Genomic DNA, 17,475 nt, shown 5'->3' with positions numbered 1-17,475 from the left:
ATGTTACTGGAGTTTAACAGAGGAACTTGCCTGTGTGTATGAAGGAGTCCCCGGGACTGGATGGCCCTGATGCAAGCCAGCCTTGCACTGCTCAGTACAGGCTACGATTACAGGAATGGAAAGATGAAGGTCATAACGGCATTGACAATTTGAATAATGGCATTCTTATTTCTTTCAACCAGATTAGTGGTCAAGGAAATTCTAGTACTGGGGCTCAACCAATTAATGATTCACATGCAGCTCGTAATCCTCTCAGGCTGCCATGAAAGTGTGGGATAAAGTGCCCGACATGAAGACTCCTACAGGCTCCGTTTCCCAGATTCATCAAGAAGCCACTAAACCCTACATGGATTTTGTTAATAGACCAAAATGCTATTGAAAGGAAAATAGAAAATTCTGAAGTTGCCAACATGCTTGTGCTTACTCTTGCTTATGAGAATGCCACCCAGGATTATAGTAGACATGCTAAAGGCTTGTCAGAATATTGGAACTGAAACCCAATACACTCCCTTTGGAAAATGTGAATATATACATGTGACCATTGATACCTTCTCTACTATAATCTTTGCTATAGTACAAACTTCTGAGAATTTTAAAACAATAAGAAAACATTTGCTATCAGCCTTTGCCTTCTTAGGACAACCTAAAATAATAAAAACAGATAATGGTACAGCCTATACATCTAAAGCATTTTCTAATTTCTGTACTCAATGGAATATTATCCTTATACATGGTATTCCTTATAATCTTCAAGGACGAGCCATAATCGAACGTGGGCCCCAAAATCTTAAAAACGTGTTTTAAATAAAAAGGGGAATAGACTCATTCACCACATGAACAATTAAAGCAAGAATTATTCACTTTAAATTTTTTAAATCAAAATGATCATAAGTTAACAGCTGTACAAAATCATGTTTATAAAAAGGTATTAGAGAATACCCAAGCTGCAAAAACACCTGAAAATCTTTTCTTGGCAATGATCTCCAAATCCATTGTATTTAGAGTGTTCCCATGTGCCTTTGTATTTTTATAGTTTAAGTTCTTGGTTGCTAACATGTAACACTGATAATAATGTGCACATGGGAACTCTATAAATTATAATGGGTTTGGCATTGGGATGAATCTGAAACATTCACCACAGTTTATACTCCCAAACCATATATTTTAGTTTTAGTCCAAACAATTAATATTTCTAATACATATATTAATTACCTCTTGGCCCATAAAATATCATTAGTAGTAAAACATACTTGCATAACTCCTTGCTATTTGAGGAGTTGCCCTACCACAGTAAATACATTTGCTATATTTATCCTCAAGTAAGGAGATAATGGTTAGATGCCTGCCCATCAGTCTTACACTTCATTTGCATAACAAGGTTTCCTTAATGGATGTACCTACAAACTGTTAAACAAAAAGGATTCATTGCAACATGGATAGTTGCAATTGTTGCTATTATAGTCACATCTGCCATCCTTGCCACCCAGCTGCTGCCTTGGCTACTTCATTACAAACTGCACAACAAATAAATAGTTACATGAAAAATGTTACATCTCACTTACAAGAATAAACTTTTACAGATCAACAAATCTTACAAAGCTTAGACCCTCTAGAAGCACCAGAGTCTGGCTTGAGGGACATCAAGAAGCCTTGTGGCTTCTGTGGTTCAGAAAAGCACAGATTTTGCATCACTCCATGACCACATAATGACTCCTGTGGAAATTTGTCTGTTATGAAAAATTCACTGTTGTCTGCATCTGCTTTCCCATTGGGAAAGGATGTAAATGCCTTGCACCAAGAACTGAATGAACAAATGCATTCTTTTTTTAATATTTATTTTTTAGAAGTAGTTGGACACAACCTTCATTTATTTATTTTTATGTGGTGCTGAGGATCGAACCCAGGGCCTTGCACGTGCTAGACGAGCGCTCTATTGCTGAGCCACAATCCCAGCCCAACAAATTCATTCTTAAAAACACAAGGGCAAAGCAAAGCATTCCAACAGTGAGTTCAGTTTCTACATGATCCTTCTCCTTCTTCTTGGTTTGCAGAATAAATCTTCAAAGATGGATCTTACCTATATTGTTGCTTTTTCCTGGCTGATGATTCACTGATTCACTGTGATCCACCTAACCTGTTTGCTTGCTAAAGAGAATGAATCAGCAGTGTATGCCACCTGTCATCACTATGCCACCACCTACCACACCAGCACCAGAACTCACTGCTATGGCACTTTTACTACTAAATGTTTTTAAAGGGAGAAGTTTGGAGTTCACAGTGAGGCACACTGACTGCCATGATTGACTTCATTTGGTTTTCTGGCTCTATCCTGTGCTTGTGGATGATTTTCTAAAGATAGACCTTGTAAAGAAATAGGGCAAAGGGAAGTTTAAAACAACAAGTGCTGAACACAGCAAATTATCTATTAACTGAAAACAGAACTTCCAAGAAAACTGTGACATTATCGGAAAGTGGAATTGAACATTAACAACAGGAGAAAGACATCTCATGTTTTTATAAAGTTCCTATTTGCTGGTTCATAATGCTGAGAACTATCATAATCAAAGGATGAGGAGCAGAACTCAAAGCTTCGCAGCTCACTCACGACAACTCATTAGTTGCCCTTGACTTCGCTGCACTGCCACCCCAGCTGGGTCCAGCAGAGTGGATCTACCAGCCCTGGCAGATCATCTGAGTCAGTGTAGACTTACCGCCATCCTCGCGGATGGGGCCTCACTGGGTTTTTTCTTTATTTTTTTCTTTGTCGGGGCACTGAGGATGGACCGCGGCCTGGCACGAGCTAGGCAAGCGCTGTGCCGCTGAGCCACACCCCGCCCTCGCTGTAGCTGGGTCTATCTCCCTAACGGCTGTGGTGTTGGTCGTCTTTACACCTGGGGACAGACAGGCACCTGCAAAGACCCGGAAAGAGCCCAAGAGGGCTCTGCCCAGGAATAGGAATAGGAAGCTGGCTCCAGGTGGCCTGGTGCACGAGCGCCCTCTGGCGGCTGAATAGAGACCCCCACCGAGCGCAGCAGGCTGTGTCCTGGTCTGCAGGCCAAAGCGCAAGGTGTCCCTGGGCTAAAGTCAAGGCGCAGGAAGGGCTGACTTCTTCCAGGCTGCGGGGAGAGCCCACCTACTGATGAGGCTCCAGTATCCAGAGTGTGTAAAGGGCTTCTAAACTCAACAACAAAAAGAGGAACAGCCCAATCCAAGCGCCGCCAAACACCTCACAGGCATTTTCCAAGCGCGTAGAGAGACCACCGACGGCACCGCCGTTAGGGCGACAGAGCTCCCCAGTGAGGGCGGCTGTGGCTCTCGACACAGCGCTTACCTACTCGTGCCAGGCCGCGGATGTCACTCCCAGTGCCCCAAATCAGAAAAAAAGTAAAATAAAAAACCCCGGGAGGCCCCACACCCGCGAGGACAGCGGTGAGTCCTAGTGGAAAGCGAGCGCGGCTGGCAGCGGGGGATGCAGAGCCCTGCGAGCTGGTGTGGCCGCCGGAGGGCCACGCCTCGGCGCAGTCACCACAGGACCAGGAAACTCCACTCCTGGGCGTGGCCCCGCGTGGACGCTCACAGCCGCGGAAAGGTGGCAGCCCACTGCCCATCAGCACTTCGGGACCCACCAGCAAAACCTGGAAGTGCGCAGCTTCTCAACTTGGAGGGAAAGGAGCGCCAAGGCGCCCACGAGGCCGCAAACCCCGAAGTAGGTTCCAAGAAGAAGCAGAGCAGCAAATCCATGGGGCAGAGGGCAACCTGCGTGCTTTCCAGAGAGCACAGGCCCACAGGAGGGCCGGACGCTTGTGGCAGTGGTCTCAGGACCTTGTGGACGGACTCGACTCCACAGAACTGTGCGCTTTGAATCATTGATGTTATGTTGTGGAGTTCCACCTCGATTGTTTAAAAAATAACAAAGAGGAGAAAGCTAAGAAAGAAGGACCCTGAAGACACTTCACGAAAGTGTAGGTGGATGTCATTCCTGAAAGGAAAGCCAGGAACCGGGAGACAAGACCGGCAGTCATAGCAGGAGAACTTAATGTCAGAGCTGACAAATAAAGGCATTTCTCCAAGGACGGAGAGAGCGGGGCAGGCTTGGGGGCCTTGATGCAGGCCGTGAAGGGTGGGGCTGCTGTGAGCAAGTGGTGAACCTTTCTCAGGCACACCCTTGGGCAGGAAAGCCAAATTGTCCTTAAATGGCTGCTGTCACTTAAGACGGCCATCCAGATGCTAAGCAAGTGATAAACCCAGCCTAATTCCCTCTTAAGATTGGGAGCTATCTCACCACAAAGGCATGAAAAGCTAATTTCGGCTTTACTATAAATTACTGGGATTTCTAAGCTGGGAATGCCTGCTCTGCCTTGAACTCACCCATGTCTGGCTTTCCCTGGCGAGATAACAACCTTCTCTGGAACTTTAGTGGTGCCTCATAAGTTCTGGCTTTCCCTGGCCAGATAAGGGCCCTCTCTGAAGCTGTGATGACTCTCATAAATTCTGATGTCAGGGCCAGCTAAAATATTAACTAGCCTTTGTGTTATTATGCTTGTCAAAATTTTGTTATCTGTAAGTTCTCAAGACACCCCCCTTTTTGTAACTTTCTGGGCTATAAAGCTGTGTTCCTAGAGAGCTGCGGGGCTGTCTTCTGTTCCCGAGGTTTTTGGGAGAGATAGCCTGGCTGGTCGAAATTATAAGCTTGCTTTAATTTGATTTCAACTGGAATCGGTGGGGTTTTGTTGTTGTTGTTGTTTTGGGTTTTTTTTTTTTTTCTTTGCATCAGGGTCTAACACAAGGACCTTACAATTCCAAACTCAGGGCAGCCAAGAGCTGCTCATGAACCATAAAAGATGGAAATTTGGCTGTATCAAGACTTGAATCTTCACCACAGATACTTGGTGGGAAACACGAGAAGGTGTTTGGCCTGCTTTGTTTTCCTGCTCCAACTCTTCTCCTTTGGCCACTGCTCCCTGGTGTTTCTGGCCTCTGACACCCCATTGCTGGTTTTGCTTCTGCTTAACATTTCCTAGCACCCTGGGCTAGACATGCTCCAAGCCCATCCTGTGCTTCCTGCTCCACCCTGGAAGCTGCTCCTCCAAGGTGTGCTGGCAGCTCTTACTAGGTTTGAGTACCAGTGGGGAAGAACGGCACAGGCACGGGGGGATTGCACAGGGACCCAAGTGTGCAGGCCAGTGTGTGTGCTCACAGGTCTGTAAGCTTGTCTCTACGGCTTGTAGTTTTACTGGTTTTATGTGTTACCTTTCCCATTTTCTATTCCACTGATTTCTGCTCTGATCTCCACGACTCCCTTGTTTTCCTCATTTCGGGCTTCACTGGTCACTATATCTCAGCTCCTTCAAGTGGAGGCTGAGTCACTGATTTAGGACCTTTTTCTTGTTCTAATACAGTCTGTGGTGTTATTTCTAAGTACTGCTTTAGCAGCATCCTGTGATTTTTGATGTGTTGTGTTTTCAAGTTCATTTTGGATCCTTTTTTTTTTTCACTTTATTTCTTCCTCCCTTTCTTCCTTCTGTAAGATTTATGTTTTCTTCTCTATCAAAGCTAAACCTGTAATGCAACACAGGCATGTTTACTGCAATGTAAGTTTCATGTGTATAATGGAGCTATCTTAAGTTAGGGAATCTTGTGGTCAGCACAGAGCCATTTTTAAATTCCCTAACAGGCCCAATCACAACTATAGCCCTTTTCCATGCCTGCCCCAATTTTAAATTAGCTAATCATGTAGATTGTCCCTCTTCCTGTCAGGAGCAAGGGGCAGTGCTTCCTTAAGAATAAATATTGGCAGACTGCCTGCCCAGGTGTGCTTGCTCACCAGATTCCCTTTGAGTGCCCTTCTGCAGAAGCACAATTGTGCCTTGCCAACCTACTGCTGACTATGTGTTTAATTTCTTGTAGCACTTCAGCATTTCTAATACTTCTGTTCTTTTTTTCAGTGCTGAGGATCAAAACCAAAGCCTTACACTTGCCAGGCAAGTGCTCCACCACTGAGCCACACTTCTAGCCCCCAAATATTTTCTAATTTCCCTTATTTCTTCTTTGACTAATGGACTATGTAGAAATATATTGTCTGAGTATTAGGACATTTTCCAGAAATATCTCTCTTTTGTTAATTTTTATTTTAATTATATTGTGGTCAGAAAGCATACCATGTGTCATTTTGAGTTATTTAAGTTTGTGATTTCTTTCATGGCCTAAAAAATAATTCTATCTTAATCAATGTCCCACATGCACCAGGAAAGAATGTGTGTACTAGCGAGGCCTGGTGGCAAACACCTGTAACCCCAGCAGCTCCGGAGGCTGAGGCAGGAGGATCCCAAGTTCAAAGCCAGCCTCAACAACTTAGTGGGACCCTATTTCTAAATAAAATATAAAAAGGCTGGGGATGTGGCTCAGTGGTTAAGGGCCCCTGGGTTCAATCCCTGGTACAAAAAAAAAAAATGTGCATGCTGCTGCTGGGTGAGCACTCTGTGAATATCACCTGGGTCACCTTGATTGAAGTCCAGCCTTCCATGCCCTCTTGCTTTCTGCTGGCCCCCTTTTTTTTTAATATTTTTTTTTTTTTTAGAGAGAGAGAGAGAGAAGTTTTTTAATATTTATTTTTTAGTATCGGCAGACACAACATCTTTGTTTGTATGTGGTGCTGAGGATCGAACCCGGGCTGCACGCATGCCAGGCGAGCGCGCTACCGCTTGAGCCACATCTCCAGCCCCTCTGCTGGCCCCTTTTAATGGGTTTCATGGACAGTGCCGCAGTCTGGCTGGGCACAGAATCACGAGCCACCACACACCTTGTAGATTCAAACAGCAAATCTTTATTCCCAAACTCACACCGGCCTCTACACACGTTCTGGGGAAATCCCAGTTCTGCCGCCGCCCAATTTACCTACTCCACGAGGCTTTCTTTTCCAATACTTTCTGAATCTCACGAGAACTCAACGGGAACTCAAGGATCGGGCGTGCCTGAGGCAGCAGGATACACCCTATTCCCCCCCCCCCCAGGGTACACCTTAAACCTGGAACTTCCCTAAACCCAAGGACGGGATACTCCCTAAAACCTGATCAGCTCTTAACCCCGATCCGCCCTGGTCCTTGAGCAAGGTCACCTTACTAAAGCATACATGCAATGTCCCAGCGAATGTCCTCTAAGCAACATGGGGTACACTGGCAAGGAACTTTCGATGCGTCATTTCTACTTGGCAATGGCCCTCAGCAGGACAGAGCTGCTTTGAAGGCTGCTTCCTGATAGCCTGATGCGTGCTCTTCCACCAGCTCTTATTTCTTCCTGGGACATCTCCATGTGTTGGACACTGTTGGAAAGATTACTTGAGGGAATGATTCCACTCACTCTGACACTGACTTCCTCTAGAAGGGACTGTTTGTGTGTTTTTACTTCTTCCAGACAGTAGAAGTCTAGCATCATGTGACTCCAAGTTCAAGGTCGCACTTTGACATGACTGGTGATCCCAAGTTGTCCTTGGCCCACAGAGGCTGGGTCCTATCTACTGTCCTCGATCCTGGGTTCAGCCCTTGGAACCCACCAGGCAGGGTGGGTCACATAGTCCCTGGCTTCCAGGGTTTGGAGGCTGAAGGGGCTGGCATAGGCCTAGGTGTGAGCCCGATGGCACTAGCCTTTCCTGCCCCTCAGCCTGGCGGCTCCTCCCTGACTTTTACCCTTGTGGGGTAAAATGATTGATGTCCCTCTTGTTAACAACATTCAGGGTGGCAACAGAATTGTTAACCTGTACTCTGTAGTGAAGACTTCAAGCAGGGTAGGGGAAGGGGAGCTGCAGAAGCTGCAGAAGCCCTCCAGGAAGCCACACAGGCACAGGACAGACTCCACAGGAAGACAGGAAGTAGTGACCAGCAACAGAGGAACATTTTCAAGGACAGCACCTATCCAGAGCCACAAATGGCCATTATGGGCTGGCGTGTCCCACCTCCAGCTGGCCAGGGCAGACAGAAATTGTGGAGAACCTGGTGCTTTTAGCAAGGACTCTTGGCCCCCCCAGACCTAGACCCCTTGGGGCCAGCACTGTGGCTCTAGACTTGCTGTATCGAGCTTAGAAAGAAGACTAAAGGGTCACAGTGTCTCTACTTGAGCTAATTGTCTACCAAAACAGAAGATAGAACACTCACACACACAGTAACACAGAGCCCATGACCTGAAGCCATGCACGATTTATTACATACACAAAGGAGCAGAACTATACGATCCAGAAGCAGGAAGAAAGTCTATCAAGAGAAGCAAACCCCTAGTGACAACAACATCAGAACTAGACATCAAACATCTTCAAATTTCCATCACAAATATGATCATGCATTAAAGGAGCACACGGGTGTAATGTGAGAAAGGGGAATTATATAAAAGAAACAATTTGGAAATTATAAAATGAAAACACAATGTGTTGGCTAAAACTTCACTGGATGGGCTAGAGTGAGGTACAGTAAGACTGCAGACACAGAAACGACATCAGGAACAGAGTTGGTGCTCACGGTCACAGCAGGCCAGTCAGCCAGCAACAGGAAGGACAGGAAGGGGCAGGAGGCAGGAGGAGGGGAAGGGCCAGAGCCCATGGAGTTTGGGGAGGGACAAGTGCCACAAGGTAGCAGGATCAGCAGGTCCCCCAGGGTCAGCAAAGGATTGAGTCAACAGAAGTTTGGGTCACTGGGGTCATTTCAGTGGGCTCTGGGCTGTGGGTGGCCTCTAGCCCTCAGGCACCTGGTCTTAGGGCAACTTAGGTCAGGAGAAGATCAGCTTGGTGTGTGAGTTTGGTAAAGGAGATAGTTGCAATGAGGGCCCTGGATAGGTGTATCCAAGGTGCAGTCACGGGCCCTTCACCTGTGCAGGAAGCAGCCAGGCTGGGAGGGGACATCTCTCCAGGATCACTCCCAAATGCCTGAGAATCGAGGACACAGAAAGCAATGAAATGTCACAGCCACAGCTAAACTGCACATTAGACACTGAAAATAATAGCTCGGAGAAACTGATAACAAGATGGAGGTTGTTCTAAAGACTCAGATGTAAACCAAGCCTCACTGCCCTGTGGCAGATACAAGCAGGCTACAGTAAATGTAACTGGACTCCCAGACAGAGGAGGAAAGGGAAAGAAAAAACACATAAGTAACGACCTGATGCCCAGTGAGTGCAAGAGTCCAGAAGGAGGGGCACAAGGACCCCACACCAGGGGACATCAACCCACACAAGTGCTCTGCTCAGCAGTCACAGGACCCACATGCTTTGCAGGTGCATGTACGATACACATAGGGCAGGGCTAGTAAAGTTGGAAGGTTGAAATAACTGCATACATTCTAACTACAACAAAATTAAATTTAAAATTAACAACAAAAATCTGAATGCCCCCATATCTGGATATTTTTTAACATGTTTAAATAATGACCTGTCAAACAAAATATTCTAAAACTATTTAAAGACATCCACTTTCAGCCAAAATGGAGTAGCAGAAAATGAAAAAGAGGCTTTTAAGACACTGCACATCAGGCAGTGAAGGACAACAACGCCAAGAGATGGAAATGATCAAGGTGAACCTGCAAAGGTCCCAAGTGAGTCTTCAGGCCTCTGTGCAGGCATGAATTGATATGGGATGAATGAAAGAAAGCCAGGCATCTCCAGATGTTGGGAACAAATAAAGGAGAAAGTAGAGGTTGCAAAGAAAACCCCGCAGCCATGCAGAGGGTCCCCACATCCAGAGCCTCCGAAGCATGCCTGGCAGGAAGCCTGTGGCTCTAGTTACATTGCCTTCCAGAGCAAATGAAGCTAATCTGCAAGGAAAAGAATCACAACCGAGCAGGGATGGCTAGGAAAGGGCATCAGGACATCTCTCAGCCAAGGAGTTACCTTGATGAGCGTGATTTCCACGCACGCACGTGCACTTTGGTCAAAATCCATCAAACTCAACACACAGCATAAATTACACCTCAAAGAGATATTTAAAGAAAGTGATTTTTAAAAATAAGAGCTCCTACAAATCAAGTAAAAGAGGACACCATTGGAAGAAATGGACAAAAGATGGGGCACCTCACAGAAGCAGAAGCTCACATCTATAGAAAACACCCATGAGAAGCAGGGAAATGCAAGCCTCCGCACAGGGAAACACGACTTAGCAAAGACTGAGCTTGTGGCCACCTGGCCTGTCGGAGAGGGTGGGAATCCATGTTAGGCGATAATCAGGCTGGGGCCTCCCCAGGATGGCGTCCCGCCGGCACCCAAGAGCAGACTCCTCTGGAGACCTCTTCTGGGCTGACTCCCAGCAGCGCACCTCCCGGCTCCCTCCACAAATTGCCTGGAGAGCAATTAAGAGTCCCCCAAGTTAGGGAGCAGAAAGAAGACCTGAGGGGCCAAATAAAGATCATGTGGAGCCAGAGGCTGTAGGCCCCCCGCCCCCCACCCCCAGCCTCTCCCAGACCCTGTCCGAGCTTCACCAAGACAAGGCCAAGGCGGGGACTGTGCTTTCCTAGCCCGGACCTTGATCTTGAGGCAGCGCCCCGAAAGGCCCCGTGAGCGCAGCATTTTTCCGGCGACCCCCAGCTGCCACCGGCGGGCTAGCTGGCCCTAGCCGCAGGAACCGGGACCCGGAGCGGTCCTGCGCGCCTTCAGCCTGCAAGTCCAAGGCGGGCCCACAGACCCTGGCAGGCCCCTCGCAGCTTCCTGACCCATCTCACTAACCGGGTGCTGAGACTTAGGGGCCAGTGCTCTGGCTCCTCCGCCAGAGGCTCTCTGGCGGGATCCGCAGAGCTAGCCATTTGCCCCAGCGGGAGTCTGGCGTCTGCCTTAGCCCTCGGCGGCGGCTTTGGGGAATTCACCTTGGTGGAGCCCTTCTGCGAAGGGCGAATTGCAGAAGTAGAAGCTGAGCACGCAGAGGGTCCAAGGACCTCGGACTCCCTCCGCACCATCAGCCCAGAAGGAACCCAAGTACAAGCGAGGAGAGGAGAAGCCTTGAGGAGCAGCCGCAAGGCAGGGCCAGGAGCGCCTGGCAGGCCAGTGGGACCCTTCCTCAGCCTGTATCTCAGGCCACCTCCTCCGTGCAATCAGCCCATCTGCCCTCAGGCACCTACCTGCAGGGGTGTCCTAACAAAAGTTCCCAAACTGCACATCCCGTTTGAGGCTGGGAGAGGACATCTTCCACCCATTCCCCACAGCCACTTCGCAAGCTCAGAAAGCGCAGGCTCCAGGCCAGGCCAATCGGAACCTTGAGGTGGGGACTCGCTCCCACCTCTCTACAGCCCCCAAGTTCTATTCACCCTGCAGGTTGCCCTGCAGTTAATGAAAGTAGTATCCTCTCTCCCTGTCTTTCCTGAAGCACGAGGGTCCCCTGGCCACAGAAAGCAGTATGAACCAACCAGGAGGCCTGGGAGTCAGCAGGGAAGATAGGGAAGTGCCCCAGGGCACACCAGGCAAAATAAGTCTTCCTGATGCTGTGTGTGTTCTGGCATGGCCATGTGTGTGTACACCTCCAAAGTCTGTGTGTATGTGCATCTTGGGGTGTGCATCTGATGTAGATTTCACCTGGGAGTGCACACCCTTGACTCCATTCTGTATGTTGAGGCAGGAGAGGATATATGCCTGAGGGCATATTTGTGAGGAGTGCCTCTGCTCAGACAGGTGTGTACAGGCCCTGTGGCCACTGATAGATGTTAGCCCTGGGTAGGTGTGCAAGTTGAGCTGAGAGGTGAGGTTGGCTGCAGTGGGTCCCAAAGGCATGCTGTGGTCATGATGTCTTCTGCTAGTCCCTCAGTCCTTGGGCAGGCAAAAGGGGGTGGGGGAGGGAAGCCCTGCCTCTGAGACCCCCCGAAGGAGTGCAATGCTCACAGCTGCTCTCACCAGTGTAGAAGTAAGCCTGGCCCTATCACATGCCACATCTTAGTGTCACTGTTCCAGGGTGCTCAGAAGTGACCTCCCCTTCTGGGAAGGGCCATGAGCAACCCCAACAACACCTGGGTAGCAGAATTCATCTTGCTGGGCTTCCCTGAGCTGCACCACCTGCAAGGATTGCTGTTTGGGTCATTCCTTACCATCTATGTGGTGACAGTCCTGGAGAACCTGGTCATCGTGGGCACCATCAGGGCCAGCCACCAACTGCACACACCTATGTACTTTTTTCTGGCCAACCTGTCAGTGCTGGAGACTTTCTACACCACAGTCACTGTCCCCAAGCTGCTGGTCAGCCTCCTGGCAGGAGTAGGGATCATCTCTTTCTCCGGCTGCCTCACCCAGCTGTTCCTCTTCCTTTCACTAGGCTCCTCTGAGTGCTTCCTTCTGTCTACCATGGCCTGTGACCGGTACCTGGCCATCTGCCACCCACTACGCTACCCAGCCCTCATGGGCTGGAGGCTCTGCCTGTACCTGGCGCTCAGTGCCTGGCTTGGTGGCTTCCTGGCCTCCTTTGTGTCCATAACTCTCATCTCCCGCCTCAGATTTTGTGGCCCCAATGTCCTCAATCACTTCTTTTGTGACATCTCACCCCTGCTGCAGCTGTCCTGTTCAGATACCACCACCATCGAAACTCTGGACTTTGTGGCAGCCCTGGCTGTGCTTGCCACCTCCCTGCTGGTGACTGTGGTCTCCTATGCCCACATCCTGGCCACAGTGCTAAGGATTCCAGGGAGAGGCAGCCGCCAGAAGGCTTTCTCCACCTGCGCCTCACACCTGGTGGTGGTTGTCATCTTCTACACCACCACCATCTTCATGTATGCCCGGCCTCACGCCATCAGCTCCTTCAACCTCAACAAGTTGGTGTCTGTGGTCTACTCGGTTGTCACTCCCCTGCTCAACCCCATAATCTATTGCCTGCGAAACCGTGACATTAGGAAGGCCCTGACCAAACTCCTCCACGTCCCTGACCCCTCCTGAGGACCAGCAGCAGGATGCACTCTGGAACTGCTGACCACTCTGCCCTGCTTGCAGACACTGCCTCACCACCAAGACCAGGCCAGCTGTCTCAACTGGCAGCAGAACTTCCTTCCTCTCCTCCCCCATCCCACCCTGGATTAGAGCTGCCCAGGACACAGTGGCCTCAAGTGGACATCTGAATGAGCACAGGAGGTGACTGAGACCTAAAGACTTATGTCCAGGCCCTGGACACTGCTTCCCAGGAGATCAGCACTGAACAATGGACAGCTCCCAGTTCTCCAGGCTTTTCCCAGTGAGATCAGCACTGAACAGGGGACAGCTCCCAGCTCCCCAGGCTTCTCCCTGGGAGATCAGCACTGGAGCAGGAATGGCTCCCTAGCTCCCAGGACCTCTCCCAGCAAGATCAGCACCTTGGCAGCCACACAGCCTGAAAAGCTCAGTGCAGAGTCACAGATAGTCCCTTTCTAGTGCCATTCCCCTGACCACTGGGGTCTGGACTGCTTTGGTGGTAGCCAGCCCCCTCTCCCTCTCCTAAGCCCTGCATCCCTTACCCCCAAGCCTGCATGGATTGCCCTCTTCCCATGAGAACTTCAGAAGGCTCAGAGTGGGCACCAAGGATCCCCAGGCCGCAGGTCTCAGCAGCACCCCAACACACAGGTGACACCATTCCCCAGAAACAAGGGCATCCTCCTGCTTGATGCCTGGTAGGTTTTGTGACCAGGTAACATGCCCATGCCCGAGTTTTCTGCCCCCTTTCTTCTCAGGATCATGGAACTTGGTAAACCATGCACTCCCTGCCCAGTGCTGTCAGGGCACTTGGGCACTTGGTTCCCACTCCTGCCCCATTTCCTTAGTAATGGCACCAGGAGGTGTGCCTTGTCAGTGTGTATATGTGACAGATGTATCCTATGGTCTGTGTGAGAGTTAAATCTATGCAAAAGTTTTGTGCTATGAACATCATCTTTCTCATCATGTTGCTTTGTGCATTTTAAAGTATGTCAAAATGCATACAAATTTAGGGTCATTTTATCATCTTGGTCAATTTAACCTTTATCATTAGGAGATACTACTCTGCCTCTAAACAGCTCCCTGCCTTAATGTTTAAGGCTTAAATTCTACTTTGTCTGACACTAATACAGTGACATCAGTTTCCTGTGGGCATTTTCCTGATACAGGAATCATTGCCTCTCAGCTCCTGGCTGCCTGCCATGCTTCTCCATGTGGCTCTGTTGAAGGCTCAGTGTCAGTCTTATTTTTATTCCTTTTGCAGGTGACTTGGGTTTCCTCTGCTTCTGGAAGCCTTATGATATTTTTCATTTTGACCTCCAGCGTCTCTCCTGGGTTGCTTCTCTGTTTCTGTTGCTCTTGGTTTAGATGCCTCCAAAGCTCATGATTTGCCCTCTTGTCCATTTTGGAAAGCATTTCCTTGAACACTGCCTCTACCACATGCACTTTCTCCTCTTCCTCTGGTTCCAGAATCATGTACCAGACCTTTTCAGTGTCCCTCTGCTCCCGCCCCGATCCTATGCTCTCCTCTGGATATTTCTTCTGATCTTCCATCTCTCTAGCCATGTCCAATCTTCTGTTTTCACTTCCAGAATTTTCATTTTGTCCTTTTTATGTTTTCTGAGTAGATATAAACCCAAATTTCTCCAGCTCCTGCTCAGTAGTCAACACAGAAGACTTCTGAGGCCAAGCAGGGGTCCCCACACACTCAGCAACAGTCTTGCAGCAGACACTGTTGGGTGTCCTCTATTCGGCTCAGTCCTACACTGTTCACCTGGAGGTAGCTCAGTTCCCCCCATGACTCAGACTTGAGGACCTGACCACTTCCATGCCAGTTTTAATCCTTGGGTGTTTTATCTGCACTTCTGACAAACTGGCTATAAACTGGCATCCCACAACCCCTCGTCAGGTTGGATTATTTTATTAAAGGAGCTTACAGATCTCAGGAAACATTTGCTTACACATGCAGCTTATGAAAAGGACTTCAGGGGATGCAGATGAAGAAACGTATGATGAAGGTATGGGAGAGCAGCTGGAAGGAACAGTCACCCATGCCCTAGTCCCCTGTGCTGGTCTGCCTGGCCCTTGCCCAGGATGCTTCCTCACCATGACTTTCTGTGATGCCTCAATATCTGATATAGTGAGTCCTCTTTGATCTTCTTTCTAAAAATTATCTTAGTTATTTTAGGCCTTTATGTTCTATCCAGAGTTTATGATCCCTTGGGTCTATATTAGTTTTAGTACCAAAACAAAGTGCCACAAACAGCTTATACGATAGAAATTTAGCAGGAATGATTCATAATTTGGCAGGAATGGTTCCTTCTGAAGCCTATCTCTATCACTTGTGGACAGCACCTCCTCTCCTCCCTGTGTCCTCATATGGTCATCCTTCTGTGCATGTCTGATCTCCCCTTATTAATGATACCAGTCCTTTGGATCAGGGCAGCTCCTTATGACCATAAATAAACTTAATTATTTCCTTAAAGGTCCTGTCTCCAAATACAGCCACCAGGGTTTGGGAGTCAGCATATGAATTTCACAGGGGTGCAGTTTAACCGACAGCAGGTTCCTTTAAAAATCATACCGAAATAATGCTCTAATAAAAAAAATGTGCAGGAATTTTTGTTGGTATTTCTTTGAATGAATTAACTTGTGGGTGAAGAATCATCACTTCCACAGTCCTGAGCTGTCCTATCCTCGTTCATGCCTCCATGCAAGCAGGTCTCCCTTTGTGTTCTCCAACAATGCCATCTGCATTGTAGAATGCTAATTGCACTGCTGACTGCTTTCTCATTCTGGGGAGAAAAGCTAGTGCATTTACTCAAGTCTAAGATGCAGTTTTGCTGACACAGAATATCCAGTTGATAACTACTTTAACAAGCAGAGTCAGGAGGCCAGGTATGCCCAGCACAGGCGATGGAGCAGCCACGACAAGCGGGGACCCAGAAATCCACCCACCACCCTCACTCTGCCAACAGCACCCTGTGGCCATCAGATGATGGCAGCACCCTGGGCACCATGTCCAGGCAGGACAGAAGGATACGGAAAGGTTGTTCAATCTCCACACAGACCCTCTTCCTAGGGGGAACAGAGACCCCCTGGAATGCCCAGAGCCCTCTTCGTGGGTCTCAGGGGCCCCCCAGTGCTTTGTGGCCCCTATTGCAGGTGGGAAGTCAGCACCAGTGGGCAGCAGCAAGTGTCCTGCCACTGCTGACTTCACCCACTCCAAATACTGCTGTCTTGTAGGTGGCCCTGCCAGTCCTGTCTCACACAAAAGTGGTGAAAGCAAGGCCATTCTCATTTGTGTTCTCAAAGGAGTGCAGGTACAGCCCCACCACTGAGCAGGATGTCTGCTGTGGTTCTGAAACACAGCAGAGTAAAGAAAATTCATTTCCTTGACTCACTTTCTTGGCCTTTCTCCCCTCACCCCCACCACAAATGAGTGTTGGTTGAAATCCAATGCTTTGTCTTCCTCTTCTGAGAAAATTAAGAGAGTCTCTCCCTCTACCCACTGAGGAATGAAGTCGCTGGCATGTCTTGAGGCAAGACCTGAGTCCCACTGGATGCTGGCATGCTTCCTGCCGCACCACCATGCACATTTTGCTAGTATTCCATTAAGAACTTTCATGTTCACACTCAAAGTAGTCCAAGTGTTTTCCTTGCCTCCCTACATATCCTGAGACCATCCTACAATCTTCAGATAAGAGGAGGTGAGAGGACCTCTCCCGTGCATTTCCTGCTGGGTCACTAACCCTCCTGCCTCCATGTTCACCTTTGCACAACTGTCAGGGGTCAGAGCCCTCTCCTCTCATATTCTGTCTTTTGCCTGAGATTTCCTTAGCTTTATTACTCAATCCGTCTGTTCTCTTTTTTTTTTTCAACAAATTGAGATTGAAAAGTTTCTTTTATTCTTTTTTCACAGCAACCTATTCTTATTTTATAAATATTGTGTCTGCCGGTCATTCTAAGCCTTTGAGATTATGTATCCTTTAATGTCTGTTTTGAAGTTTCCCTCGGATTCCTCAAACTTCTTTTTCCACTGTTCCGTCTCTTTATCTTGGTCTAGCTCTTTGAATGTCTGAGAGGTTCTGGTTGTCATTTATGCTGTTGCCATAAAGCTATGGGAGGCTTCCTGGGAACTCTATGTACTTGAGTGGGGCCCTTAGAACGAAGGGCAGGGAGCCAGGCACCAGGCTGGGCTCCTCCTCACTGCAGGTGACAGAAACCCAAATCTAACTGGCTTCAATGGGAAGAGAAGTTTCCCTCACTAACCTGGATCTGCTGGGGCAAATAAAACTGGGTCACCTTGACCAGCTCCCTTCCTCTGCCCCATCTGTAATAGGCTCCACTTCAGCTTCGGTGGGGCTCCTAGAACTCAGGCTGCAGACCCTGTGGCCAGGAAACTGCATGCTTTTTGGAGCAGAGGTCATATGCCCCTCCAAGGGCCAGGGAGGGCACAGCAACAGACAGACCCCATGGCTGGCTCCCCAGGAGAGCACTCCCAGAAGTGGTCCCCGGGAGCCAGGCCTGGCAAGTTCATCTAGTGCCATCAGGACACTCCCGGTGGAGCACGGGTGCCTGGCAGCATTT

General features: G+C 48.7%; 1 protein-coding gene across 1 annotated transcript; it reads left to right on the top strand.

Moving 5' to 3' along the window:
* Positions 1–11,924: 11,924 nt before the first annotated feature.
* LOC308634541 (olfactory receptor 226-like) lies at positions 11,925–12,879 on the top strand (the record flags this gene model as incomplete). Its single annotated transcript, XM_081268400.1, has 1 exon — positions 11,925–12,879. Exon 1 carries the CDS (start codon positions 11,944–11,946, stop codon positions 12,877–12,879), a length of 936 nt encoding a protein of 311 aa, XP_081124526.1. The 5' UTR covers positions 11,925–11,943.
* Between the last annotated feature and the right edge of the window lie 4,596 nt (positions 12,880–17,475).

The sequence above is a fragment of the Spermophilus citellus genome, assembly GCF_964194105.1.
Source record: "Spermophilus citellus genome assembly, chromosome: 15".
NCBI lineage: Eukaryota > Metazoa > Chordata > Mammalia > Rodentia > Sciuridae > Spermophilus > Spermophilus citellus.
This window is presented reverse-complemented; position numbering and strand designations above follow the sequence as displayed.